General features: G+C 36.9%; 1 protein-coding gene across 1 annotated transcript in view; it reads left to right on the forward strand.

Moving 5' to 3' along the window:
- The window catches only part of ALG6 (ALG6, alpha-1,3-glucosyltransferase), a 65,723-nt gene that overhangs the window by 27,956 nt on the left and 12,805 nt on the right, over window positions 1-24,962 (forward strand). Inside the window, exons 4-12 of the mRNA XM_025390891.1 lie at window positions 3,078-3,167; window positions 5,263-5,351; window positions 7,124-7,206; window positions 7,870-7,934; window positions 12,263-12,454; window positions 13,052-13,187; window positions 15,171-15,256; window positions 16,975-17,059; window positions 20,381-20,451. Of these exons, the coding sequence (XP_025246676.1) occupies window positions 3,078-3,167; window positions 5,263-5,351; window positions 7,124-7,206; window positions 7,870-7,934; window positions 12,263-12,454; window positions 13,052-13,187; window positions 15,171-15,256; window positions 16,975-17,059; window positions 20,381-20,451 (897 nt within the window). The remainder of the gene's footprint in view (window positions 1-3,077; window positions 3,168-5,262; window positions 5,352-7,123; window positions 7,207-7,869; window positions 7,935-12,262; window positions 12,455-13,051; window positions 13,188-15,170; window positions 15,257-16,974; window positions 17,060-20,380; window positions 20,452-24,962) is intronic.

A 24,962-nucleotide genomic window follows, 5' to 3' on the forward strand; every position in this document is an offset into this window, starting at 1 on the left:
ATTCTGCTCAGAGTCTCAGAAGGCTATCATCCAGGTGTCAGCTGGGCTGCAGACTTATCAGAGGCTCAACTGGAGAAGGATCCGTGGTCCAAGTTTCCTCAGCCTGTTGGCAGAATTAGTTTCCTTGCATTTGCAAGAGTGAGGGCTTCAGTTTCTTGTTGGGAGCCACTCTTGGCTCCTATAGCTCACATGCCATTTGTTGCTATGTGGCTTCTCCAACATGGCCATGCACTAAAACATGCCAGCTTGCTTCTTTAAAGTCAGTGAGAGGCATTCTGTCTAGTATATCTGCTAGCAAGACAGAATCTTACGTATACGTGAAACAGAAGCACAAGAGTGATATCCTGTCACATTTACCATATTGTATTAGTTAGATGCAAGTCACAGGTCTTGCCTACACTCAAGGGGAGGGGATTGTACGCATGCAGGGGTCTGAACACCAGGAGATGGTGTTCTCCGTGGTGACATTAAAGTCCCTCTACCACAACAGTATTGTACACTTTAGTCATTTTCCTCGTGTGTGTATGAGTGTATAAAAAGAAGTCTTTTTCTGTTTGTTCTTGTCTTGTTCTTTAAATGGTATCTGTTGTCTTATAAAACTTTATACATTTTGATATATGTAAGTTCTCTGAACTGTTCTTGCAACTTTTCTGTAACTTTGAAACTGTTTCAAGTTAAAAATTTTTTTCTTTAAATAAAAATACCAATTATGACTCTGTGGGTTGTTAGAGAAAACTGCATCTTAAAGTTAATGGTAACATTCCTGAATGTAATTTTATAATTTGTGTGGCAGCCAGTTTTTTTTTTTACTTACTAAATATATACTGAGATGTTCAGTGGGAAAATGCATTTCAATGTAGAAATTGTATTTAGACAACTTTTCAGGTATTAATATATTTAAAGTAAGGCCAGGTGCAGTGGCTCACGCCTATAATCCCAGCACTTTGGGAGACCAAGGCGGGCAGATCATGAGGTCAGGAGTTCGAGACCAGCCTGACCAACATGGAGAAACTCCATCTCTACTAAAAATACAAAATTAGCCGGGCATGGTGGCACATGCCTGTAATCCCAGCTACTCAGGAGGGTGAGGCAGGAGAATTACTTGAACACAGGAGGCGGAGATTGCAGTGAGCCGAGATTGCACCATTGCACTCCAGCCTGGGCAACAAGAGTGAAACTCTGTCTCAAAAAAAACCCAAATTATATATATATAATAGTATATAAAGCAGGAGTATCAATTAATTGCTTTGTTCCTACTGATATATTTTGATGCTTTACATGAAACACTTTTAAGCTATCTTCTTTTATGCCTCTTTCTTCTACTTTGTGAATTTCCATAAGAGAGGGGAGCACTGTTATAAACCCTGGATTTTTTTCCTCCTAATCCAACCAATCACCTTATTTTTAGTATATATCGTTGCATGCTTACAGCTTACTGTCAGTGCCTCTTCTACTCATCTCCAGTGGATCTCAAGGTTAAACTAAATGAAAAAATAGGTTTTGTCTATTTTCAGAAGCTGAAAACCAAATCAAGTTGTATTGGACAAAATGTGATTCTTGAATTACTTGATGGTTTCCCATTGCTGTATCCATCTTAGTTGTTTTGTGGCTAGCAGCCAATTGGAACTACTATTGAGCACTTTGTGGCAGTCACTGACCTTATAGCTTTACTTAACTCAATGCTTCAACAGCTCTGAGGCTGATACAATAAAACTTTATGCTATGTAATAACATGAATTTGGAAATGGCACAATTGGTGCCTGTCTTCAGGTATCTCTGTCTAGACAAGTGGGTCCTTTGGTCTCCATTATTTGCCTGGCCCAGTTTCCCAGATTCAAACTGCCAAAAGGGGCTCCAATTAACCCAGAGATCCTTAGACTCGCCGCTTCTTGGCTTCAAGTCCCAGCCAGACATGGAACCCAAGATTGTTCACATGGATGTTTCTGGAGGGACAATGGCCACCAGCTGGTACCATACTGTAGTACTTTATGCCCAGATGTCTTGGCTGTCTAGCATGCCTTGATAATTTTAATCCCCATCTCTTCCATACAAACCTATGTTTTATGTAGCCGACACTAAGAAGAGTAGACCTTCTGAAGATGATTAATAGGTTATTTGATGGGATCATGTTGAATGCTAATTTAAAGAAATATTTTTAATTCAAAAAGTAGGAGATTGTGACAGTGAGGAATTGTGACCCATTTGAAATAAGTTAGGCCAGGCATGGTGGCTCACATCTGTAATCCCAGCACTTTGGGAGGCCGAGGTGGGTGGATCACTTGAGGTCAGGAGTTCAAGACCAGCCTGGCCAACATGGTGAAACCCCGTCTATACTAAAAATACAAAAATTAGCCGGGCCTGGTGGCGGCTGCCTGTAATCAAAGCTACATGGGAGGCTGAGGCAGAAGAATCGCTTAAAAAAAAAACCCAGGAGGCGGAAGTTGCAATGAGCGGAGATCGCACCACTGCACTCCAGCCTGGGTGACAGAGCAAGACTCTGTCTCAAAAAGAAATAAGCTTATGAACAATGGTTATTTGTAGGTTATATAGTTTGGCTTCCATTGTTGTAAAGTATTCTTATGATTGAGAAAATAAATTGAAGAAGAAGCTGCCTAGTTATAAAGGACATGATTAAGAAATTATGTTAACTTAATTTTTATTCCTCGAGTCATGATAATTGTGTATAGTTCCTTCACATTCTGGCCAACCAGAGGAGCCTCTCAATTTGTGGACGTTAGACCTAGTTGTCTTCCTAAAATTCAGAGAACCTTACATGTAACGAGGCTCTCGTTACATGTTGGTTGAATTGGTTGCAAACAGTCCTATTCTTTTTGTTGTTGCATATTTTTTGTTGTATAAGTGTTAGTCATTGATGAAGTCTACTAATAATAGGATGACAGTAAATCCCAGTTTGCCTAGGAGAGTCCTGGTTTGTGTTTATTGACGTGGCTTAATTATTAATAGCTTAATAATTAGTAAATTACATTATTAAGCTTAAATAAATGATGTTAAATTATAAGTCTACTTCTTGAGTATTGATTAACGGAATGGTGCTTTCTTCTTTCTTTTTTTTTCAGGTATTTTAACAGCAGTGATAACAATTTACAGTACTGGGGATTGGATTACCCACCTCTTACAGCTTATCATAGTCTCCTATGTGCATATGTGTAAGTTTTTCTTTCTTAATGTAACTCTAAATTTTTATGCCCTTGGCAGATTTAGTAAGAAGCAGTGTGATGGGGCTTTCTTGACTAGAGGAGAGATTGCTTGTAGCTGCTATTGTATTTTTTTTTTTTAAAAATTTTTTTTGAGACGGAGTCTTGCTCCGTAGCCCAGGCTGGAGTACAGTGGTGCAATCTTGGCTTACTGAAACCTCCACCTCCCAGGCTCAAGCAGTTCTCCTGCCTCGCCTCCTGAGTAGCTGGGACTACAGGCACCCGCCACCACGCCCGGCTAATTTTTGTATTTTTAGTAGAGATGGGGTTTCACCATGTTGGCCAGTCTGGTCTCAAACTCCTGACCTTAAGTGATATGCCCGCCTCGGCCTCCCAAAGTGCTGGGATTACAGGCATGAGCCACCGCACCCAGCCGCTGCTATTGTATTTTACAAATGGGTTTTAAGATATAACTGTCAGCCGGGAATGGTGGCTTAACGCCTGTAATCCCAGCACTGTGGGAGGCCGAGGTGGGTGGATCACGAGGTCAGGAGATTTAGACCATCCTGGCTAATGTGGTGAAACCCCGTCTCTACTGAAAATACAAAAATTAGTGAGACATGGTAGCACATGCCTGTAGTCCCAGCTACTCGGGAGGCTGAGGCAGGAGAATCGCTTGAACCTGGGAGGCAGAGGTTGCAGTGAGCTGAGATCATGCCACTGTACTCCAGCCTGGGCAGCAGAGTGAGACTCCATCTCAAAAAAAAAAAAAAAAAAAAAAGAACTATCAAAGTTTGAACATTTCTATAATTTTTTTGGAGGACATCTCGCAAGAAATGCAGAACTAGTTTTGAAGTAGAGATGTTATCCGTATGTGTGAACTACTGAGAAATGTATCTAATATGTGTTAGTTTTGTATAAGAACTTTTTTTTTTCTGGAACAGCTCAATGTAAATGAAAAATATAGATCCAAATGGTTACTGACTAATCTATCAAGTTAGAAACTAGAATAACTATAGTGTTTCATTTGTGATTTAAGATCAAAATGGGAATTCCTTGTCCTTTTAAAGAAATTAAATAGTTATAGAAGATAAAGAACTTCTGTTTTTGTAGAGACCCAGTTCTACTCTGTAGTGGTATTCCGTCTTAGATTTGAAGTGTGTCAGCAAAAATTTGAGGAACCTCTTCAAATATCTCGTGAACTCATCTTCCTTGTTTAATTTCAACTTTACAGCCGTGTGTCACTTCACGATGGGGATACATTCTGAGAAATGTATGGTTAGGTGATTTCATCATTGTGCAAACATCATAGAGGGTACTTTAGGAGGCAAAATGGTATCGCCTACTATATCTAGGCTCTATAGCATAGCCTGTTGTTCCTAGGCTACAAACCTGTATAGCATGTCACTGTACTGAATACTGTAGGCAGTTGTAACACAATGGTATTTGTATATTTAAACATATCAACACATAGCTAGAGTAAAAAATGGTAATATAATCTTATGGGATCATTGTCCTACATATGGTCCATTGTTGATTGAAATGTCGTTATGCAGTGTCGTTATGAGTGTATTTCATATTTGCAAAAATAAGCTTCATGGATTGAAAATAAACTCTCAAACCTCATTACAGTATTCACGGTAATTGTGATATGGTTTAAAATTACATTTATCTTTAAGAATTGTGTTTAGTTTTATGTAATGATTTATGATTATTATAACTGTTTATTGTAGCCAATTGTTATGATAACTAAAATATTATAAACGTGATCCTCTGATAAACACTAGCATATTGCTTTTTACAAAGTATGTGTTTAGTACCTGAAATGTGACCTGCTAGATTGTTTTTACACTGGAAGAATTGTGAAGATAGGGCTTATAGTTACACCTTATATAGTTTTGTTGGAAGATAAGCAATGCAGATGCTTTTTTTATAGCTTAAGTCAGTATCACATGATTAAATAGAGTAATACTTAAGTATCGACTCTGTTGCTTTATAAGAGAAATGGCCAATTCTCAAAATATTAATAAATTCATACATCTTTAAATATCCTTATTGCTAAATGTTATGAGGAATGAAGTATCTGTATATATGCTTTGATTTGCAGGGCAAAGTTTATAAATCCAGACTGGATTGCTCTCCATACATCACGTGGATATGAGAGTCAGGCACATAAGCTCTTCATGCGTACAACAGGTAAAAGTGCAATAGGTATTGGATGTAAAATTTGATTTTTTAAAACTTTTGGACAAACTAGTAAAGGTACTATTATTGTTCTTACTGACTTTAAAATTGTGCAATTACACATACACATATATTTGTATACATGATCCAAGACCAAATGTATATGTAAGTTAAAACATGAAAGAGTAGAAAGGAGGGTGCTTTACATTTTTTATCTGACTTAATTCTTTGAACACCCAAGTGAGATAAATACTATTATTCTTATTTTAAGCTGAGGAAACTGAGGGAGGCACAGTTAAGTGAAGCAAATAGCTTTACTTGAGGCCAGATAGCTATAAATTGAATCTTTAGTTTTTTAGGGTGTGCTTTAATATCCTAATTCTAAATCTCTTTCATTTTTTCTTAAAGCAAACCTTGCAGTTGTTATCTGCGTAGTTGTGCAGTTTCTAAATTCAATAATCCACTCAACAAATGTTTATTGAGCATCTGTGTGTGCTGTTGCAGGAGTTTGAAAGTAATAAGCTTAGATTTCTTTAAAAGCTTTACATGACTTATGCTTTAAAGCTATCTCAGTCCTTTTCCTTAATTAGCGTAAATGTAGTCAGAGTTTGTTCTCCTTACAGTTCATCCAGTCTTGGAATGTTAGGCCCAAGAGATAACCTGTTTTGCCTCTTTCCCTCTCCCACACCACTGCCCTTCCCCCTCCAATGCTTTAATCCTTTCTGAACCACATACTCACCATGTGATAATTTGGCTTCTGAACCAACATCTGTGCTTGCAGGGAACTCACAACATTTACAGACAGTCTATTCTGTTTTCATAGAGCTCCAATCATTAAAAATGACCTTCCTAAATTGAACTTGCACCAGTCATTACAGATTCTGTCTTCCAGGGTTACAGAGAACAAGTCTAATCCCTTATATCCCTAACATCCTACAGGAATTTGGAGTCACCTCTTCTCTAAGTTAAAGATTCCTATATACTTCAGCTATTCCTTAGATGAGCAGTTTGTTGAATGTGATTATGGTTTTGAGGTCTCTGTCTGACCAGTCCTTTGGGTATGTTCCAGTTTGTCAGTGTCGTCTTTAATGTGGCATTTGGAGCTGAACATATTGATAGATTGCAGACAGTTTACTGTCACTTACCTTTTTCTCAACACTATACTTAGTGAGGTATAAGAAAAAAATAAGCTCTTTAGACAGCTATGTTATACATCTGAAGTATTTATGTATGCATTTTCTTTGTTTTAAAGGACTGCATGTTGAAAATTATGAATTGCTTTTCTTTTCTTTTTTTTAGTATTTTTTTTCAGTTTTCTCCTCACCTGGGTTTCTCAAGCTCTTTATATGCATTAATTAGCAAAAGTTTATATTTTTTCAATAAAGAGTAACATTTTAAAAAGATTTTCTTACACATCACTACATTTCAGTTATTCTTTATGCTAGAAAATTTAGAGTATATAGAGGAAAAAAATATTTCCTTGCTTTGAATATTTTTTATTTTTAAGTCCAAGTCAGAACAAAGAGAGAATGTTGGATACATCTGATTGATTAAATATGTGAATTTGTTAGAGAAAATTAAGAGACTCCTTGGCAATACAGCGGTTGAAATTATTCACAGGTGAAAGAACTGAAAAGGGCTGACTGTGTAAAGGACTTGTCCATAGTGGGGCAAGAACCTTGTGTTAATGAATTCTCAATCAACGTTGGAGGAAGGGAGGCAGTTAATGGGTAGCTGTAAATCCTGATGGACTCATGTTTAAAGTTATTTCCTTGTGTTTTCAGTTTTAATTGCTGATCTGCTGATTTACATACCTGCAGTGGTTTTGTACTGTTGTTGTTTAAAAGACATCTCAACTAAGAAAAAGGTAGGTTTTAAAGCAGGCTGACAGTTCATCTCTGAAATGTATCCTTTATTAGTCTAACTATTAAGTAGAGACCTTAGGGAAGCCATGCTTTCGGAAAGAGAGTAATTAGGAATATTGTATCTTCTATCAATTTTCACTTCAAAAACATCAACTTATCTTACAGTAATTATTTTAGTGTACTACTAAGATATACTGAATTTTAGAAGTTACATAGTACTGGACTGCATGCCATGCTGAATTTGTTACTTAACTGGTAAAGCTGAATTTTGAGCTGGCTTGTGAGAAGATTGACCAAACTGAAAGGCATTTTGAAAAGTTGTTGTATATTCTCAATTCATAGTTATCAAATATTATTTTTGGTCATTTTAGATAGGTTAACGTTAGATTGACTTCTCCAACTTGTATATCTGGAAGTACTTCCTCTGACAAAACCTTTTAGTGATTTTTTTTTTTTTCCTTTTTATGGAAGTGTCCCATGTCACCTCCATGAAAACTTCATTGTCTAAAGAGTTGTTTTATAAAAATTGAATATTTTATAAAAAGAAAGTATAACACGTCTGGAAAAGGGGAACATTTGCTAATGTGTTAGATAAAAACCACGCTTTTACTCTGCTTGAATGTGTAACAGATTACTTTCTTATCTCACAATATTTTTCTTTACAGATTGCTAATGCGTTATGCATCTTGCTGTATCCAGGCCTTATTCTTATAGACTATGGACATTTTCAGTATCCTTTACTAATGTAGAAATGAAGTCAGTTGCATATTATGAAATGTGTGCAATGCTGTCATCTAGTAATGTCTTATTTGATAGCGTGCTTATATGAACTATTTCACAATAATATAAAAGAATCTCTTCACTAAGCTTTTATTTGAAGAGTAAAGTACGGATTTATTAAAAGTAGAATTGCTTTTTCATATTGTTTCGCTTGGGAACAGAATGTTGGTAAATGATTAGCTCTTTCTGGGGAGGTGGCAAAAGAGTGCCAAGTATGGTTATACTCTTGTAATTCTAAAGTGTAACATGTCTTCTATCCTTTGCAAATGCTGTCTGACATGAAAAAAGGAGAATGATCTCACAGTTTTATGAGTTTTAAAATATTTTTTTCTATCAGATAGTAGTAGCCAGAAGCTTTAGGAAACTAAAACTGAATAATCAAAATATGGCTTTTGTATGTGTATTTTTTGATGACTAAAATAAGGAACATTCAAACAAACAAAGCTTAGATTAGAGAATAAATTGATAAAAATCTGTATATATCTATCCAATTTGTCTTATAAGGTATCGAATATTATTACCTGTCTCCATCTCTCTTAAAGGAAAAAAAAGACATTACACAGCAACATGATTATTTAATTAATAGCTTTTCCTTTTGATGCCAGTCTTGTTTTAGTTATAATAAAACTAATAGGTATATCTGTCAAAGGACTTACAAATAAAAGATATTCAAGTCCGTAGTTGTTTTTGTCATATATTTTATATTCTGTCCACTTGACTAATTTAGTTTTTTAAAAATTTTGGCATTGCTTATGGGATCATGGCTATCAAATACTCTGATAATATCAAGAACAGTGATAGAAAAGGAAAAAAAATTATTTACCAGAGTTTTAAGACTATATTTACTTTGAAATATGACACTCATACAGAAAACTATGCAAAATATAAATGTGCAGCTCAGTGAGTTGGCAAACTACCACTCATGTCAAGAAATAGAACATTACTAGTATCCAAAAACTACCCTTGTCCACCTCCCCATCCTTCTCCCTCCTCCTTTCCAAATGGTACCCCTGAACTAACTACTAACACTGTAGTTTTCCCCTTTTTTGAATTTTATATAAAAGAGACAACACAGTAAGTATTGTTTTGTGTTTGATGTTTTGGGCTAAACATTTTGTTTATGAGATGTATTCGTGTAGTCGTGTGTAGCTGCAGTTTGTTAAAAATCTATGAAAGTGAATTCAGTATTCACTTCCATTGCTTTATGATATTCCATTGCATGAATACATGTGATTTCTATCACTGAGAGAGTAATTTGGGTTGTTTCCCGGTTTGGGCTATGATGAATAATGCTGCCATGAACATCTTATAAATATCTCCTTGTACACATATAAACATTCCTCTTATGAGTGGAATTGTTGAGTTACAAGGTGTGCACATGTCCATTTTTAGATAATCCCAAATTGTTTTTAAGCAGTGTGTAGCAATTAAGACACTCATAACAATGGTGTAAGAGTTCCGGATGCTCTACATCTTGATCAACTGTCAATGGTTTTTGTTTTAGCCATTCTGGAAAATTTGTAGTAGTATGTCCTCTGTGATTTGAATTAAAGTCTGAAAGCTTTCAGGCATATGTTACCTTGTAAAGATACATTTTTTTCTTTTGAGATGGAGTTTCGCTCTTGTCCCCCATGCTAGAATGCAATGGCGTGATTTTGGCTCACTGCAATCTCTGCCTCCTGGGTTCAAGAGATACTCCTGCCTCAGCCTCCCAAGTAGCTGGGATTATAGGCATGTGCCACCATGCCAGGTTAATTTTTGTATTTTAAGTAGAGATGGTCACTATGTTGGCCATGCTGGTCTCAAACTCCTGACCTCAAGTGATCCATCCACCTTGGCCTCCCAAAGTGCTGGGATTATAGGCATGAGCCACTGCACCCAGCTGTAAGGACACATTTTTAAATCATTATGTACTTTTCTCATTTGCAAAATGTGGATAATAGAAACCCTAACTTTGTAAGCTTAGTTTGAGAATTAAATGAATTAATATTTGTAAAACACTTAAGACAGTTCTTGGGAGATACTAAGCATTAGATAGACATTTGTTGCTGTTATTATCATTTTTATAATTTATTTGTGTGGTTCTGAAATTTTACAGTGATTTGTTTAGACACAGGTGTTTTTCACAATTATTTTGGATATCCAAACTGTATATGGGTCCATACATTTTGAAGACTCATGTTCTTCTGTTCTGCTAAATTCTGTTATATTATTTCTTTGATGATTTTCTCCCTTTTTTCTTTCTTGAGTGTATTAGTCAGATGTTAGATCTTTTGCATCTCTTTATCTTTTGTTTTATGGGTTGGATTATCTTGAATTTATCCCCAACACTTCTATCGAATTTCATTTGTTTTATTAGGTGTGTTTTTAATTTCTAATTAGAATTTGCTACTTTTTTTTTTTTTTTTTTTTTTTTTTTTTGGTAAAGTTCTTTACTGTTCCCTGAGTGATTTTAATTCTTTCAGGGTCATTTAGTTTCCCTTTCGATTCTTTTTCTGTGATAGGTTTTCTATAAATGTTTATTTGATCCTAGTGTATCTATTTTTATTTAAGAATAAGGCAGGAACACCTGCATATGACTTCTATGTATCGTTGGTCCACTATAGGATCAGTGGGCGGCAAGCTGGCCACCACACGCTGAGATGCTTACATGTCAGAATGTGGAGGGGTTTGCATTATAGTGCTAACCTCTACACTGGCTGCCCTGGATAGTTTAGTTTATTTTATCAGAAAAATACACCCTCTTTTGTTGCCTTGGGGTAAATGTTTGGCTGCCAGATAATCTTTGTGTGGGAGTGGGGTAAGATTTGACTTCCTACCTCTAGGGATTTTCAGTTCATCTCTTGTTTTCTTCTGCATATACTACTCAAACACTGTAACCTACTTGGTGTTTCCTAAGTTCTCTAGGGTCTTGCAGGGTGGATTGACTTCTTGCTACCCTGAGTTTCCTCTGTGTATACTCTAAGCTGTGGCTTCCTTCATTCTATTTTATTTGTTATCACTTCTGTCTTCCAGAAATATGTTGAAATCTTTATCTATTATAACAGATCCTCCCGTTCTCTTTGTGGCTGTGAATTTATACTTTTTGTTTGTTTTTGTTTTCTTGCTCTCTTGCCCAAGCTGGAGTGCAGTGGCATGATCATAGCTCATTGCAGCCTCAACTTCCTGGGCTCAAGCCGTCCTCCTGCCTCAGCTTCTCGAATAACTAGGACTCCAGGCTTGCACCACCACACTAAGATAATTAAAAATATTTTTTGGTAGAGACGGGGTTTTGCCATGTTGCTCCGGCTGGTCTCAAACTCCTGGCTCAAGCAATCTTCCTGCCTTGGCCTTCCAAAGTGTCGAGTTTACAGGCGTGAGCCACCGCTCCTGGTCGAATTTACATTTTTTTTTTTTTTTTTTTTTTTGAGACGGAGTCTTGCTCTGTCGCCCAGGCTGGACTGCAGTGGCCAGATCTCAGCTCACTGCAAGCTCCGCCTCCCGGGTTTACGCCATTCTCCTGCCGCAGCCTCCCGAGTAACTGGGACTACAGGCGCCCGCCACCTCGCCCGGCTAGTTTTTTTTTTGTATTTTTTAGTAGAGACGGGGTTTCACCGTGTTAGCCAGGATGGTCTCGATCTCCTGACCTCGTGATCCGCTCGCCTCGGCCTCCCAAAGTGCTGGGATTACAGGCTTGAGCCACCGCGCCCGGCCGAATTTATACTTTTAAATTCCTTTTCTTATTACTTTAAGAGTCTCTTGGGAAGGAGAGGAGGTAAACATTAGTGCCTAGCTCACCATTTTGAACTGAAAATCTAATTGTGATATTGTTTTAATTAACAATGTTGTTAGTTGCTAATTAAGTACATATATTACTTTATACTATTAATACATATAATAGAGGAAGTGTAGTGATCTCAGTAAAGTTTTTTGTTAACTTGCTGTTGGAGCATTGTTTTATTCTCTAGATTTTGGTATGTTATAATAATATTGTGAAGTAATCTAACAGAAACAAAACTATGTTTTAAATCTTTAGAGCTCTTTTAAACCAAAACAAATCAGTTGCTGTTTAGCAGTAGATTTAATGTATTTGATGCTATTATACATAATTTCATGTTTGTTTATCACTTCAGTACTTTGAATTTCTATTGGGAAATAGCTTTCATTGTATACGTTATTTAAAAATCACATAAGAGATATGCTATGAGCTTGCATTTCATAGAGCGTATCTCTTATGTGATTTGCTTTTTAAAAGCTCTATCTTTTAAAAAGATTATTAAGGTAATTTCCTTGACACAGGAACATATATAATTCTGTGAGTCTTGGCTTTGCTTTGTGGGGTGTTCTTGGAGTATCTTGTGACTGGGACCTGCTAGGGTCACTGGCATTTTGCTTAGCTATAAATTATAAACAGATGGAACTTTACCACTCCTTGCCATTTTTTTGCTTTTTACTTGGCAAGTGTTTTAAAAAAGGCCTCAAAGGAAAGGGGTGAGTGACCTTTAAACACCAGAATCCAAAACTTTACTTCAGATAATGTTTTTGGCATACTTACTTGGAGTGAGGTGATCTTTCACTTTGCCTTTTGGTGATTTCTTATAAATACTTTGGCTATAGGGTATGTGGGAAGAGAGAGATTAAGTCATGTTCTGTGTTTTATTTTAAATTTTCCTAACTAGAGAAATACTTCAATTCATGCATATTTACTGGTAGTGTGTATTGGCTAGTTAGAACTTTGCTGTAGGATTTTATCACTTTAGAGCTTACTACGTTATATACTTATTAGAAATACATCCCCATTTGATATTTTTCTTCATGAGTGCATTCCCTTATTCCTATACGAATGATATCTAACATAAATGTTAATTAGGATGGTGGTAACAGTCCTTTTGTTGAAGTGCACATCTTAGCTGTTGTGAATTTTTTTTTACCTCTGATTGGAGCAGACTCCCATCTTCAGCCTATATTGGTAACATAGATTTGGCATTACTATATGTTTGCATGTATTACGTTCAGTGAGACTCAGGTTGATTTTGTAGAATTACTAACCTTTCCCTATCTTACTGCCTACCTTTGTTTTTGTTTTAGGTTTGTGTTGCTAGTTAAGCTAGCTTGTACTGTTGTGGCTTCCTTCGTTCTCTGCTGGCTGCCGTTCTTTACAGAAAGGGAACAAACCCTGCAGGTTCTAAGAAGACTCTTCCCGGTTGATCGTGGATTATTTGAGGCATGTTTAAAAACTTTCCTCTCCTTTCTGTTACTATACCTTACCTGTGACCTTTAGGGGTTTCATGTAGAAGACACAAGGAACAGGAACTTCAACTACTTTCCTCCTGTAATCGTTCCTTGCCAGTTATTGCTTGATTGATTAATTGGTTGATTGAGACAGGATCTTGCTGTTGCCCAGGCTGGAGCACAGTCGCTATTCACAGGGGCAACCATGGTGCACTACAGCCTTGAACTCCTGGGCTCAAGTGATTCTCCTGCCTTTGCCTCCTAAGTAGCTGGGACAACAGGATGTGTGCACCTTGCCAGTTATTTAATCCATTATATTACCCCTAGCTCAACTGGCATTTTTTAGTACATCAACAGGTGATATTTATGCCATCATCAGATCCATAATTCAATTATGTTTTTGTAATGAAATAGGGTTTGTAATAAAAGACAGAATGAGAAGTTTCAGCTACAGTTTTAACAGCTGTGTAATTTTTTGGTTTATATTCTGTTTTCAGTCTTAGGAAATTATTTGTAAAACTAATAATCATGTTTGCTTCAGGAAGATCTCATAATTTCTTATGAGATATATAACGTTCATCCACAGTAATTTTTAATGAGACTCTTTCATTTCATTTCATTTAATGCTAGTTTAATCACTCTTGTTAAACTTTTATTATGTGAATAATTTGATCATTTAGATTTGGTAATTAAATTAAACAAACCATTTTTCTGAAACAAAAAGGCCTTTTAATAAAGTTAGACAGAAACAACATATTTATAGATAATTTGCTAACATTTCTTTTAGAAAAAATTTTGAAAGCGTATCTTCATAAGTTTTGAATATATAAATTTCTATAGAATATCTTTCAATGGACTTATAGGAAGATGGAACCAGCATTTTGAAAGTGACTAAGATGGGAGTTTGGTGTTGTGAAGGAACAGAAATGTGTGACTGTATGTCAACAGGATGATGGTAGTGATGATAATAATCATTATTGTTATAACCACCATTTAGCAGGTGCCAGACATTTCCATGTAATTTTATTTGATCTTTACAGTAGCTTTGTGGTAGCTATTGTCCCCACTGTACAGATTAGAAAACTGAGGTCAAAGATTCCTGTAACTAGCATGTAGCAGAACTGTGATTTGAACTTTGAAAATTGTTTTCCTAACCTGTTCTTTATATAACCTCTAACACTTACGTAAGGAAAAGTTTAACCCTGTATGTAAGCTGCCTAATTATTTGCCTTACCTTCCGTTTCAGAAATGGCATTTATCATGATAATTATAAAAATGAGTATCAGACATGTTTGATGGTGTTGCCAGTCTCTTCCATTCACTTCTTGCCTTCAGAATCTGAAGAGCATTTTCTTTGATCCAGCAGAGGAAAGTGGGATGGTATAGTTGTCAGTGATAGTTACTTTTTTGATGTTAAGTCTGCACAGCTGTAAGTCAAGCAGCTGTGTAGAGAATGATTTCACCAGCAGGAGAGCTGTAGTTACAAACTTAATTTTGAAAGTGATCCTAGCACAACTGCTAATGTCTTTAGACTTTTTGATTTATTAGCAATTAGCTCTTGTCATTGCTAGTAGCTAGCAGGTTACTCTAAGTAAATTCAGGTGTGTGATAAAAATGGGTCAAATGTAATATGTATTCTATAAATTACAGAAAAAACATTTCTTAGAAAAATTTCCAAAGATGAATGACTTTAGTATTCAGGGATAGTGCATTGCTCTTTGAAAACTCTTAAGTATTTGGGAATGTCTGGATTATGGTGGGCCAATGCTTTTGATCAACTGCCCTGCACAAAAATGAAAAATGCTTGAGAGAGTGTGTGCGTATATGTTCCTGGAGGATTTAATCTATTTAATTATAATTGTGACTAAAAGTTTCACGTCTCAAAAAATTTATTAGAGATTATGGGCTGTACTTCATAGGTTTTAATATTTCTTTCAATTACACCAGAATGTAAAGCTAACACATCTCTTTTAAGGATAAAGTAGCCAATATTTGGTGCAGTTTCAATGTCTTCCTGAAGATTAGGGATATTTTGCCACGTCACATCCAATTAATAATGAGGTAAGAGAAACAAAGTTTGTATGTAGTATTTTATAAGTTACTCTTTAAAAGCATTATGGTATTATTTCATTTATTTGGCATCATTAGGGAATGAGGTATTTTTCTGTTTCTCTTTTTTTTATTCTTTTGAGATGGAGTCTGGCTCTGTCACCCAGTTTAGAGTGCAGTGGCTTGATCTCGGCTCACTGCAACCTCTGCCTCCTGGGTTCAAGTGATTCTCCTGCCTCAGCCTCTGGAGTAGCTGGGATTACAGGCGCTGGCCACCATGGCCAGCTAATTTTTGTATTTTAGTAGAGATGAGGTTTCATCATTTTGGCCAGGCTGGTCTTGAACTCCTGACCTCAGGTGATCCACCCACCTCGGCCTCCCAAAGTGCTGGGATTATAGGCGTGAGCCACCGCGCCCAGCCGAGGTGTTTTTCTTTAGCGGATTTTCCACGTAACTTAGATCTATTGCTCTGTACAATAAAACTCTTCAACTTGAATTATTTTTATGTGCAAGTTTTTCTGAGTTGTTACCTTGTTCTCTCCTTGAACAGACAGTACATTAAATACGATTAATATTATTTTGAAGAGTCATGATATTCAGTATATATCAGTCAGGATCAGTCAAAGAAGTAGGAATAGGAGATCACTGCATTGTGTGTGTGTGTGAATTTATGACAAGGAATTGGCTTGTACAGTAGTAGGGGCTAGTCACAAGGCAGCCAGTCAGGAGGGAATATCTAGGGGAAAGGAAGAGCAATTTCCGGATGCCGTTAGGGAAGGCCTCAGCCGACTTTTAAAGGGCTTTGATCTAATTAAGTTAGGTGCCTCAGGACAGGCTCCCTTTTGATTAATTTAAAATCAACTGAGTAGGGGTTTTACATCTGCAAAATTCTTTCACAGCAGATTAGTGTTCAAATAACTGGGAGATGAGATGGGTGTGGCCTCTCTGTCTTCCAAATCTTATGAGAATTTCCCTTGTAGCCCACCCTAACAAAGGCATACAGGAACGGAATTCTGCGACATTAGTTCAGCCTAGCCAAGTTGACAAGTCAAAACCTATAAGTGGGAAAATCAGTTGTTGTACTCGGTTATATACTTGTTTTCAGGGCTTTCAGGGGCTATTTCCCATAGTATTAAATGGTTCCAGGCCACTTTGCTTGTTGAGTCTGTCTGCTTTTTCTAGTTCTTTTTCCTCCCACCCATTAGCCATCATTAGGAGAAGCTCTAGTAGCTTCCTGCTCCCTTTCCACCTTGTTCTTTATGATTTACCATGGGCTTGAAAATCAGATAATCAACTTTTGTGAAATGACGGCTAGAGAGACTCTTTTGTGAGTAAAGTTTATGAATGTTTGTGTTACAGATATAGCATTATCTCTTATACTTCATTATATTTTCTTATTTTGAGTGTTTGATAATTGACCTTCAACTATGTATCTTTGTATATTTTCTATGCATGATATTAAATACTAAAATAACAGAAGCAATATTTAGGTTTATCATGTTTGGTCTGTATTATGTAATCATTTATTTTTAAAGTATATATGTTTATCAATGTGTAGATTTTATGTAAATGTTATTTCATCTTTAAATTTAATAAATAAAAGTATAGTTTGAAATCAACTTAAGTTGATAAATAATGTGATCCTTATATTTAAAAAATATTTCCTTATTTAAGTTAGATTTATACCTCTACAAAGAAGATAAATATTTGATTTTTATTAATTTTTTTAGCTTTTGTTTTACATTTTTGAGCCTGCTTCCTGCATGCATAAAATTAATACTTCAGCCCTCTTCCAAAGGATTCAAATTTACACTGGTAAGTTTTTCATTACTTTAGATACTTAATTCTTGCCACAACTGATCTTTTAAAAATTAATTTCTTACTCTGAACAGGATTTATGGGGCTGGGAAACAAGACATTCATTTATTTGGCAGACATTTATTGGATGTTTCCCATACTTAGCTTCTGTGTGGGACACTAAGCTGAGCAATCAATAGTCTTTCAGTTAATTCAACTATTTAATTTGTTTTGTATTAGTTAATGAGGGACTACAAAGTAGAAAACAGTGGCAATGAACTTAAGTAGCTTAAATAGTTATGCTATAAAACAGATGGTATTAAGTTCTATCAGGTACAAATGAAGTCCTAAGATGGTGTGGGAAAGGGAGATATTATCTTGGGGGCAGATTTTAGAATGCTGGTTAGGGCAAGAGGGATTTGAGCCCAAATTTGAAAGTGGGGCAAGCTTAGAACAGCAGGTTATATAGCAGAAGAGAAGTTCAAAACAGGAAGAAGAAGTTGAAGGTCCATAGGTGGGAAAGGACACAGGATATCCTGGGAATAGCTATTAAACAGTATAAGTTGTGTGAGTTTTATGTATATGTGTTGAGAGTAGGAGAGGATATGGTGAAAGATAAGGGTGAAAATTGAGCAAATTATTGAAGACCTTGAATATCTTGGTTGAAAAGGTTTGGAGTTTGATTTATGTGCAAGAGAAACTAAAAAATATTTTTGAGAAGGGGAGGGGGCAGATCTCTGTTTTAGGAAGATGACTTGTGTCAGTTTGAAGATGGACTAGGTGCATTTTTTATAGTTTAGGATTTTTCTGAGTAGCTTTACAAAGTCTTCTTGGTTGTGTTTCTGTGGCATTTAAAATTTTGTTCCTGTGTGCTATGGTCTATAAAATGACATTTTAAAAATACCTTTTAAACTATCAAGAACATTTAGTTTATGAAAACAGTAAGTCCTAGTGGACTTACATGAGGCAACATTTAGAGATTAGGGTTCCAAGTCTGGGACTGCCACTTAAGTACATTGGATAAAAACAAGCCAGAAAAGAACATAACAGTGAAATACTTCAAAAGTGCATCTCATTACCACAATGCAAAAAGGATAGTTTTATGTTCGTCTTTTCTTTTTAATTATCTTTTTATGGATGATTTGTGTTGTTTGATTCTGTGAATGGACTCTGAGCATACCAAGTCATCTGTTGTTAATATTCTGTTGGGTAGTTAGAACAGAATGGATATGGTGTGATGCTCTGATGTCTTCAGTAGGCTTAACCTGAAATAGCTTTCAAGCTTGTGATAGATTGTTGTTTTTCTAGGAAATAGAATGCTAAATAAATGTATATTTCAAAGATAATAGAATATAATTTCAGAGTTTGAGTAACTTTAGCAGTGTTAGAGATGATTACTTTTAGGATTATAAGCCAGAAAAAACATTTTCTTTTTCTTAATTTTCTAATTTTTTTCAGTTTGCTATGTTTTAAAAGAAGCCACTGTGTTAAAACTTTTTAAATGTAAGATTTTTGTGATTTTGTTTTTGTTAATCATGCTTTGAATTCTTATTGTATACTTCTGAGAGTTTTAAGAACATTTTCCATTATAATTATTTTTAAAGTATTTTCCTTTCAATCATGTTTGCCTGAATTATATCTCAATATAAATCTATAATTGAGGTAACTGATAGCATGTATACTGGTATATGTATAGCAGCAAAAGGATTTATATTTAATTTTTCAGGTATTGAGTGCCCTCTCATATGTCAGGTCCTCCTCTAGGTACTGGCATGTAAAGGAATGACAGATGACATCCCTGCTCTTTTACTTGGGGCCTTCCATACTAGTGGCAGGAGATGGACAATAAACAAAATAAATCCATTAACAAGAAAGCATCTGGGAGTAACGAGTGCTATGAAGAAAGTAGTGTTGGCCGGGTGCGGTGGCTCACACCTGTAATCCCAGCACTTTGGGAGGCCGAGGCGGGAGTTCAAGACCTGAGGTCGGGAGTTCAAGACCAGCCTGACCAACATGGAGAAACTTTGTCTCTACTAAAAATACAAAATTAGCCAGGCATGGTGGTGCACACCTATAATCCCAGCTACTGGGAGGCTAAGGCAGGAGAATCGCTTGAACCTGGGAGGCGGAGGTTGCGGTGAGCGAGATTGGTGCCACTGCACTCCAGCCTGGGCAACAGGAGCGAAACTTCATCTCAAAAAAAAAAAAAAAGTAAATAGTGTTATGTGAAAAGAGCTGACGGAATGGGGTTGGGGACACTTAGATTGAGTAAAGGAAACCTTTCTAGAGAAGTGACATTTGAGCCAAGAAGTGAATGACCAACCAGAAAGAGCCAATCACAAGAAGATCTGGGCCCTGACTTGATAGAATCTTATTTTTCCTTAAGGCAGGAACACATTTGGCAAAAGGAGAGGAATGAAGTGGCTGCTGTAAAATGAGTGAGGGAGATACAAGAGATGAGTTGGAAGAGGAAGGCAGGAACCAGATCTTGTAGGCATTGGGATTTTTTTTCTAAGTATAATAGGAAGCTATTGGAGGATTTTAAACAGTAAAATTACATGATCTGATATGGTAGCTGTTTGGAGAATGAACTATCAAGAGGCAGGAGTGTTACCAATTAGGAGATTATTGCACTACTACAAAGATGGAGGGTGGCTTAGACCACTCCTCTGCCACCCTTAGCAGAAGGGAATGGAGAGAAGTGGATGGATATTGTATTTAGGAGGTGCTGTAGAAAGCATTTGCTGATGGGATAGATGTGTAGCATGGATAAGATTCAAGGTTTTTGCTTGAGCAACTGGATAGTTATCCATATCTAATTTGCAGCATATAAACTTCTCAAAATAGATAATTCTTTATTTAAAACTCCAAATAGCACGTGATTAATTTATAAAACATTAATATATTCTATTGAAGTGCATGTTTTAAAACACCAAAATAGATTTGTTTTGCTAGTTTTAGATTCTGACCCTCTTGTCTTTCATGCTTTTAAATTTAAGTTGTCCGGGATTCCAAGGGAGGATGAATGTATGATTGTTGTGTCTGAGATATTTACTAGTTCTGTTTATTAATAACTGAGTTATAATGAACTTAGATAGTTAAATAAAGCTTTATAATCATATATATTTATATCATATATCATACATATTTATAATCATATATATATTTCAAGTTTTAAATTTGATTAAAATATGCATACTAGTGTTGCTTGTATTTTACTTCTAAATAGAAGCTTTAATAAACTTTCAACTTTCATTTGAAATGATTTTTATTAGATTCATAATTGATATGCTATTTCACAAGTTGTTATATCTCATTTTCCCCCCTTTTTTCTTAAAGGTTAGCTGTGCACTATCATTCTTTTTATTTTCTTTCCAAGTACATGAAAAATCCATTCTCTTGGTATCATTGTAAGTAGAAACGTTTTAAGTATGTGTTTATTATGTGTTTATCGTATAACTTTATAATTTACATACAAATATACATTTGAATGCAAAACAAAACTACACAAATGTTATATCTTTGCATAAAATGATTTCATAGTCATGTTTTTTTCCAGAATTTTTGATTTTCTTTATAAAATGTATTTTAAACTGAAAAATTTTGGTAGAATATTATTGACATAATTTTAATTTCTTCCTGTTCCTTCACTTATATTTTCTACATGCTAATAAAAAATATAGCCTTCAAAGAGGTTTTCGTCAGGTTGGAGCCTGTTTGTCATCTTTGCTTTTTTCATTTCATTGATTTCCACATCTATTCAGTAGTCTTCTTCTTTCCATTTACTTCCATGGGGTCTTTTATATGTTGTCTTCTCTCTCTTTTTTGCCACAAGCTTAGTTTAGACCCTACTGGCAATCTGTAATCAGACTATCTTGTTATAGAAGCATTAAATTTTTTTCCCAGTGTTCATAGAAAACAGTGGATGACAGCTGGGAGTATGATATCCTAATGTTAAAATAGTATTTGCATGAAACTTTGGAATTCTGAAATCCTCCTCTAGGTCAGTCCCAACCCACTACTGCTCTACCCCTCACCCTATGTTCAGTAGGATCCTGTGGAAGATACTTGTACAGAATGACCAATGACCAATGGCAGGCAGTATTGCTTTTACTAGGTGGAGCTTCGGACTAAAACCTTAGTGCAGAGCTGGGCTGCCCTGTGTGGAAGGCTTCCTGGCTCTAAATAAAACAGTCTCATATCATTGTAGACTGGGAAGACTGCTTAATGCCATCCCCTGAGGCCCAAACCTGAGTTAGAGCTTACCACTATTCTATGAGGCTAGGCTTACCCTACACAAATCACTGTTACCAGGGGATGAAACTGTGGAGAGGCATTACTTTCAAACATGTATTAATATATTTCCCCAGAATTTATGCTTGTAGAAAGGCAGCTCATTCAGGGCCTGTAATATGACCAGATTAGTTCTGAGACACTGAACTTCTAGGGGTTCGTTTTCTACAAATGCACCTAGATTATTTGTAACGGTGCATGGCTTTAATCTATTTTTGGTAAATGGTTTTACAGTTTGCATTAAAAGTTCCTTTTGGGCTAGGTGTGGTGGCTCAAGCCTGTAATCCCAGCACTTTGGGAGGCCGAGGCGGGCGGATCATGAGGTTAGGAGATCGAGACCATCCTGGCTAACATGGTGAAACCCCATCTCTACTAACAATACAAAAAAATTAGCCAGGCATGGTGGCAGGCGCCTGTAATCCCAGTTACTTGGGAGGCTGAGGCAGGAGAATTGCTTGAACCCAGGAGGTGGAGGTTGCAGTGAGCCGAGATCGCGCCACTGCACTGCATCCTGGGCACAGAGTGAGACTCTGTCTCGAAAAAAAAAAAAAAAATTAAATTAAAATTCCTTTTGACCTGGTCCCAGCTAATTATACCATTAAACAAATATTTCATTCAATAAATATTTATTGAGTGCCTACTATTTTTCAGGCACTGTTTTGTGCACTTGTGATATATTCCAGACAAAAATCCCTGCCTTCTTAGCTATCATTCTTAAGGATAGACACTAATACAAAAAAAATAATAATAAGAAGAAATGAGTGTGTTAGAAGGTAATAAATACCATGACAGAGAAACAAAACAGAGCAAGAGTAATTGGGAGTACTGGAGGATGGGATGCAGGTAGAGGTTGCAATTTTATTTTATTATTATTATTTTTGAGATGGAGTTTTGCTCTTGTTGCCCAAGCTGGAGTGCAATGGCACGATCTCGGCTCACCACAACCTCCACCTCCCTAGTTCAAGCAATTCTTCTGCCTCAGCAATCATTAAAAAGTCAGGAAACAACAGATGCTGGAGAGGTTGTGGAGAAATAGGAATGCTTTTCACTGTTAGTGGGAGTGTAAATTAGTTCAACCATTGTGGAAGACAGTGTGGCGATTCCTCAAGGATCTAGAACCAGAAATACCATTTGATCCAGCAATCCCATTTCTGAGTATATACCCCAAGGATTATAAATCATTTGACCCAGCAATCCCATTACCGGGTATATACCCAAAGGATTACAAATCATTCTACTCTAAAGACATATGCACACTTATGTTTATTGCGGCACTATTCACACTAGCAAAGACTTGGAACCAACCCAAATGTCCATCAATGATAGACTGGATTAAAAAAATGTGGCACATATATGCCATGGAATACTATGCAGCCATAGAGAAGGATGAGTTCATGTCCTTTGCAGGGACATGGATGAAGCTGGAAACCATCATTCTCAGCAAACTAATATAGCAACAGAAAACCAAATACCACATGTTCTTACTGATAAGTGGGAGTTAACAATGAGAACACATGGACATAGGGAGGAGAACATCACACACAGTCCTGTTTGGGGGGTGGGGGGTAGGGGAAGGATAGCATTAGGTGAAATACCTAATGTAGATGACGGGTTGATGGGTGCAGCAAACGACCATGGCACACGTATACCTATGTAACAAACCTGCACGTCCTGCACATGTACCCCAGAACTTAAAATATATATATATAAAAAGAAGGTGTTTTAAGGAAATGAGGTGGTAAGTTGCATCAGATGCTGCTTAATAGGTCAAATAAGATGAGGGCTGAGAACATATTTGCCTTAGCAATATGGAAGTCACTGGTGACTTTGGTAGGGCCAGTGTTGGTGGAGCAATGCAGGAGGAAGCCTGATTAGGTAGGGCTAAGAAAAAATGGGCCAGGCGCGGTGGCTCACACCTGTAATCCCAGCACTTTGCGAGGCCCAGGTGGACGGATCATCTGAGGTTGTGAGTTTGAGACCAGCCTGACCAACATGGAGAAACCCCATCTCTACTAAAAATACAAAATTAGCCGGGCGTGGTGATTCATGCCTGTAATCCCAGCTACTTGGGAGGCTGAGGCAGGAGTATTGCTTAAACCCAGGAGGAGGTTGCAGTGAGCTGAGATTGCACCATTGCACTCCCCGCCTCGTCAGCAAGAGCAAAACTCCATCTCAAAAAATAAAGGAAAAAAAAAATAGAAAAAATGAGAGGAGAAGAACTGAAGATAAGTAGGGATAATGCATGGGTTTTTTTTTTTTTTGTTGTTGTTGTTTTTTTTGAGGCAGGGTCTTACTCTGTCACCCATGCTAGAGTGCAGTGGCGTGATCTCAGCTCACTGCAGCCTCCGCCTTGCGGGTTCAAGCAATTCTCCTACCTCAGCCTCCCGAGTAGCTGGGACTACAGATGCACACCATCATGCCCAGCTAATTTTTGTATTTTTTGGAAGAGATAGGGTTTCACCATGTTGGCCAGGCTGGTCTCGAATTCCTGACCTCAAATGATCCCCCTGCCTTGGCCTCCCAAAGTGCTGGGATTACAGGCATGAGCCACTGTGCCTGGCTGGTAATTCATTTTTTAAAATAAATATTTAATTTTAAAAAATTGTGGTAAAGTACACATAGCATAAATTTTACATTGTGAGTTAGTACATTCACACTGTTGTGCAAGCATCACCACTGTCTACTTCCAGAAGATCTTCATCACCGCGAAAGGAAATCCCATACCCAAAGCAGTCCCTCTCCATTTTCCCTTCCCCCCAGTCCCTCGAACCACTAATCTGCTTTCCGCAAATCTCTGTGGATTTGTCTATTCTGGATATTTCATATAAATGGAATCATATAATATGTGGTCTTTTGTGTCTAGCTTCTTACCATTTTCAAGGTTCATCCATGTTGTATCAGAACCGTATTCTTTTTTATGCCTGAATAGTATTGCATTGTATCGATACACTACATTTTGTTCATCATTCATCAGTTGATGGACATTGGGTCGTTTCCACCTTGTGGCTGTTGTGAATAGTGCCACTGTGAATATTCATGTACAAGCTTTTGTTTGAGTCTATACTCAGGAGTAGAATTGCTGAGTCACATGGCAATTCTGTATTTAACTCACTGAGGAACCACCAAAGTTTTCCACAGCAGCTGCACCATTTAGCATTCCCACTAATAATATATGAAGGCTTCAATTTCTCCATATCCTTGAAAGCACTTGTTATTTTCCATCATTTTGATTATAGCCATGCTAGTGGATATGAGTGGTGTCTCATTGTGATTCTGATTTGCATATCCCTAATGACTAATGATATTGAGCATCTCTTTATGTGCTTGCTGGCACAATATGTCTGTCTTCTTCAGAGACAAGCCTATTTAAATCTTTTGCCCAGTTTTTTTTTTTTTTTTGAGACGGACTCTTGTTCTGTCGCCCAGGCTGGAGTGCAATGGTGCAGACTCACCTCACTGCAACTTCCACCTCCCGTGTTCAAGAGATTCTCCTGCCTTAGCCTCCCCAGTAGCTGGGACTACAGACGTGTGCCACCACACCTGGCTACTTTTTGCATTTTTAGTAGAGGTGGGCTTTCACTATGTTGGCCAGGCTGGTCTTGAACTCCTGCCCTCGTGATCCACCCAC

Source organism: Theropithecus gelada, chromosome 1, assembly GCF_003255815.1.
Source record: "Theropithecus gelada isolate Dixy chromosome 1, Tgel_1.0, whole genome shotgun sequence".
Classification (NCBI taxonomy): Eukaryota; Metazoa; Chordata; class Mammalia; order Primates; family Cercopithecidae; genus Theropithecus; species Theropithecus gelada.